At 40.3% G+C, this 5000-nt stretch overlaps 2 protein-coding genes across 10 annotated transcripts in view; one reads left to right on the forward strand and one right to left on the reverse strand.

The window, feature by feature from the left end:
* Positions 1-5000, reverse strand: part of p2ry2.1 (purinergic receptor P2Y2, tandem duplicate 1) — a 15173-nt gene that overhangs the window by 9788 nt on the left and 385 nt on the right. For 2 of the 4 annotated variants that reach the window (XM_046073125.1, XM_046073129.1), the window contains exon 1: positions 4770-4810. The exons of 1 other annotated variant lie outside the window; for it this stretch is intronic. In XM_046073125.1, coding sequence (XP_045929081.1) covers positions 4770-4779 — 10 coding nt within the window. In that variant the 5' untranslated portion in view covers positions 4780-4810. Of the gene's footprint in view, positions 1-311; positions 432-4769; positions 4811-5000 lie in introns of those variants that run through there. One more of the 4 variants, XM_046073128.1, reaches the window with a different exon arrangement.
* Positions 3917-5000, forward strand: part of LOC123985532 (F-BAR and double SH3 domains protein 2-like) — an 80225-nt gene continuing 79141 nt past the window's right edge. For 2 of the 6 annotated variants that reach the window (XM_046073118.1, XM_046073120.1), the window contains exon 1: positions 3917-4554. In XM_046073118.1, the coding sequence (XP_045929074.1) occupies positions 4534-4554 (21 nt within the window). In that variant the 5' untranslated portion in view covers positions 3917-4533. Of the gene's footprint in view, positions 4555-4884; positions 4979-5000 lie in introns of those variants that run through there. The other 4 variants (XM_046073124.1, XM_046073123.1, XM_046073119.1 and 1 more) reach the window with 4 other exon arrangements.

Here is a 5000-nt window from a genome sequence, read left to right on the forward strand (position 1 = left end):
TAGGTGAGACCTTGACACCTTGTCTCAGTAGATTACTGAAATACCTATCAGTCTAACCTCATTGCCTCTCCATTCTCCTCTTTCCAAAAGAAAAAAAAACTAATGGTTTTAACACATCTCAGCTGCAGAGGATCCAGACAAAGATTCACACAGACTTGCATGGCAACAGCATTTTACAAAACTTTTAGTGCAGCTGTGTTCTCAAGCAGAAAAACAGCACTCATTCTGGCACTTTGCATGTCAAGGTTTTCCAAAACCTTGCTTCTGTGAGAGGGAGAGACAGAGGAATAACTTTGTAACTCAAACCATACCTTGTTTTGAAACCTTTCTTTCTGCTGTGCTCACTGGAATGCATGCTACATTGAAAAAAAAATTACTTGTCCCGGTACACCAAAGTGTTAAATGTCAGTCCATTTTTCTCTTCCTCTACAAATTTGTCTGTTTATCTAACAAACTCAAAGTCAAACCAAACTCCTGTGACGTCATTTGGAGCCTCAAAAACTCACATGCAAAGACGACAGTAGATGCCAGACAGCGCCTTCAGCGCCCTCCTTTGTCTTCTCTCTCTCTGATATTATTTTCTCTTTATAAAAAAAATGTTGTTTTCTCTTTATCAAAATCAATGCCTCTTGCTCCATCTGTATCCTTTCCTCTCTTATTTTTTTTCTCTTCAAAACAGCTGCAAGTTGAATTTTACAGATAACAGACCCGAGAACGAGCGACCCCTCTTGTAGTCCCCCAAATTCTTCTGACCTGCTGTGTGCATGCTAGATCAGCTCACTATTCAGCAATAAAATAATGTGCGCTTATTAAATTGGATGTAACAATAATCCACATTGTATCCCAAGAAATATACTAAAAAGCCCCCCTTCAAAACACATGAAATTACTCACACTGTATGAACGCTATCGCCTTTCAGAGACTGTCCTGCGTTGAGACATCCTGTGTAATGTCTGCTCATTCTCAGGTGGGACTCTGAGTGTGTTGTTAATGGCTGAATGCCTACCTAAGATACCTGAGTGGGAGACAAACCTGTGAAAGAAGGTGTGTGCCGCTCTCACAAGCTGTAGCCTGTACACGGTGGAGAGCCTGAGGCTCAGATATTATGTTAGTCAAATGGACAATGACTATGACAAGACTTTCCCCACCTTAGACTGTATTTATATAAGAATATTCAGTTTGTTAATTCAGGAAGACATTATTTAAATGTTTTTCAAGTAGAAAAAAATCCTATTGTAATCCCATGTAGGCCTAATCATAACTTAAGTTAACATAAGTATAGGACTACATAATGATCAGCAATTACTCTTTCTTGTTCTTTGTAACCTAGCTTTTTATAGGGAATGGGAAGTAGAACAAAGTCTTCGCACAGTAAGCTATAATATTTAACACCAATTCAAAGAGGATGTGTAATTCTTAATCCAAACAAACAGCGTAAAGATTTTGTAAGCAAGGAATATTAAAAATCTCCTGCCAGGCAATCAAAAATATATGGTCCTGTGTATCCTTCCTTAAATACAGTGGATCTGACAGTGTGACTTTTCATATTTCAGGCAAATATGTGAATTGCATCCAAATTCCTTTTTGTACTCCTTTTATTTGACTGTTTTTACAGTAAAATGTCTTACCTTAGTATGACCAAAGAAAAATAGAAGTCAAATTATAAGAGGACCCATAAACCTTCTGTACCACTGGTGTCTATGTGTTAATACATGGGTTTGGTTCTCCTGAATGCGAGCATGTGCATGTGCATGAGTGAGAGCTGAGAAAGTGCACTTAATGTCTTACCTGTTCCAGAAACTCTGTGTATTAATGATTACATCGCCCTTTACCTTAACCTTGGCCATGGCACGTGTAGGGGGCATGAAGTAAAATTGGCAACTTTTCCTTCCAGCTATTTTGTCTTTTCTTCTGTTTGGCTAAAATGAACCCTTCCAGGGAGCCATATATTTTTTCCTGTTTTCTTTTTTATAAGATATTGAAGTGTCCTTGGGCAAGATACTGAACCCCGATTTGCCCCTGGCGGCTGTTCCGCCAGTGTATGAATGTGTATGAATGTTAGTTTCCGTTTGAGCACTTAGGCTCAGTGTAAGAATGTGTATGACTGGTGAATGCAGATGTCGTGTAAAAGCGCTTTGAGTGGTCGAAAAGACTAGAAAGGCGCTATACAGAGCATTTACATTTTTTTGGTTTTCCCCAATGCAACATTTAGTTCTCCCCTACACAACTTACTTTGTTTCATCCCACAACCTATAATTCAATACCTGGTCAATTTTAAATGATATGCAACCACACCTAACACACAAACATACATACGCAGGCTACACAGATTCAGTATTTTACATGTACGAGGAATTTGATTTGGTGACAAGGTGCTACACGTAGACAAACATACAGTTGACAGAAATAAATGTAAAAAATATACACTGAACAAAATTATAAATGCAACACTTTTGTTTTTGCACTCACTTTTGAACTCAAAGATCTAAGACTTTCTCTAGGTACACAAAAGGCCTATTTCTCTCAAATATTGTTCACAAATCTGCCAAATCTGTGTTAGTGAGCACTTCTCCTTTGCTGAGAGAATCCATCCACCTCACAGGTGTGGCATATCAAGATGCTGATCAGACAGCATCGGTATTGCACAGGTGTGCCTTAGGCTGGCCATAATAAAAGGCCACTCGAAAATGTGCAGTTCCATCACAGTTTTGAGGGAGCATGCAATTGGCATGCTGACTGCAGGAATGTCCACCAGAGCTGTTGCCCGTGAATTGAACGTTCATTTCTCTACCATAAGCTCTCCAAAGAATTTGTCAGTACATCCAACCAGCCTCACAACTGCACACCATGTGTAACATACCAGCCCAGGACCTCCACATCCAGCATCTTAACCTCCAAGATCATCTGAGACCAGCCACCCAGACAGCTGCTGCAACAATCGGTTTGCATAACCAGACCGTCTCAGGGAAGCTCATGCTACATGCTCGGCATCCTCATCGGGGCCTCGACCCCCACAGCCATTGAGTAGGAGTGGACCAACATTCCACAGGCCACAATCAACAACCTGATCAACTCTAAGCGAAGGAGATGTGTTGAACTGTGTGAGGCAAATGGTGGTCACACCAGATACTGACCCCCCCAATACAGTGAAACTCCACATTTTCGAGTGGCTTTTTATTATGGCCAGCCTAAGGCACACCTGTGCAATACCCATGCTGTCGGATCAGCATCTTGATATGCCACACCAGTGAGGTGGATGGATTCTCTCAGCAAAGGAGAAGTGCTCACTAACACAGATTTTGACCGATTTGTGAACAATATTTGAGAGAAATAGGCCTTTTGTGTACACAGAGAAAGTCTTCTTTTAAATCTTTGAGTTCAGCTATTGATGAATGGGGGCAAAAACAAAAGTGTTGTGTTTATAATTTTGTTCAGTGTATAAATATGGAATAAACATATGCAAGTTATAAATGAATAATAGAATTATGCGTAGAAAAAAAATTATTATGTAATATTTAAATGTGCATTACTCCAGGTTTGTGTTGCACAGTGGGAGAGGATTTATCTTTATATAATTATATTAAGAAAATATTTATTTAAAGTATTATTATTAGTCTATTTAATAATAGCACAACATAGACAACTATAAATAAAATTTTGAAATGCATTATTATTGTATTATAATGTTTACTGTGATGTGTCTGATGCTTAATACACCAGTTGGATTGAGATGCTCAAAATAATACTCTTTATTATTAAGAATCCACGCGTCTTAAATGTAGTCTTTTCTTTTCTTCCCTCTATCTCTTTAAAAAATACTACTAGTTTTGTCCTACTACGTGATCGATTTTTCTTCGATCGACTGCGGTTTCTTGTTGCTATGCAGGTCTGCGGGACGCAGCCTCCTGTCAGTGTCAGGCTTTTCTCCTTGAGCAGGCTCGGGAAAAAACCCTGTTGCTCACTGAATAAATAGTCCCATTTTGAAGTTATCATATTTTTTGTCCCTTTATTTGGTTTGAAAAACCTTTACAAATGCGCTAATCGAGGTTACTGTCGACGCCGGGAGAGAAAAGGACATCTTTCTGCTCTCAATGTTTTTCATCCCAGCCCGGCAGCTATTCGGTTCTTCGCCACTTTGGGGAGCTGTTGAGCTTAGCTGCTGAAGGGATTCCCCGTTATTATCTATACCCCCATCCCTGCCCTCGGCTTTTTTCTCCCCGCCTGTCTGCTCTGCTGCTTCACAACACAGTACAGTACAGTACACACTAGTCCTCTAGTAGTGGCAGCAACCAACACAAGTGTGTAGAGTCTCTCCTCGGAGCTTCAGTTTCTGCTCTGTATAAACCAGCCATTTATCATCAATCATGGCCGCCGGAGTACAAATTTAACTCCCGTCTTTCCTCCCTGTCGTCTGGAGGGGAGGATTTTTGTTTGGGGAAACTAAAAAATATTAGTCCCACACTGATTTTGGATTTCCTCTTGGAATTACAATACATCTCACAAGGGAAATACCATTCATGTCAATACTCCAAAATGCAGCCGCCGCCGAGGAAGGTGAGTGATCTCCAGAGTCCGTTATGTTTGTAGCCGGACTGTGTACAGACAATGACAGACAGATAACAGCGAAGTAACATGAGATGTGGATGTTGTGTTAAACTAACCACACAAAAAAGCCTCCTGGTGTTCGAGGCTCAAGAAAATTAAAGGGTAGAGAAAAGACCAGTGCTAGCCAGCGTTAGCAGCGTTTGCTAGCTAGGTTAGTCACTAACCTACTGACATTAATACGCATCTGTCCAGGCGTTATAGCGCGAGCCGTCAAACGTCAACTAACGTTAGCTAGAAAACGCTAGGTGGGCTAACGTGAGACGATTTCTACAAAGCACCACACCATGTTAGTAAGGGAATATAATAAAGCGTTTGTCCTCTTAATACCTCCTGGAGAAGAAATAACTTTAAATGAAGACAAAATGTACAGTAGGTAATAACTTATGGCACTGGCG

Source organism: Micropterus dolomieu, linkage group LG17 (genome assembly GCF_021292245.1).
Source record: "Micropterus dolomieu isolate WLL.071019.BEF.003 ecotype Adirondacks linkage group LG17, ASM2129224v1, whole genome shotgun sequence".
In the NCBI taxonomy this organism is placed as follows: domain Eukaryota; kingdom Metazoa; phylum Chordata; class Actinopteri; order Centrarchiformes; family Centrarchidae; genus Micropterus; species Micropterus dolomieu.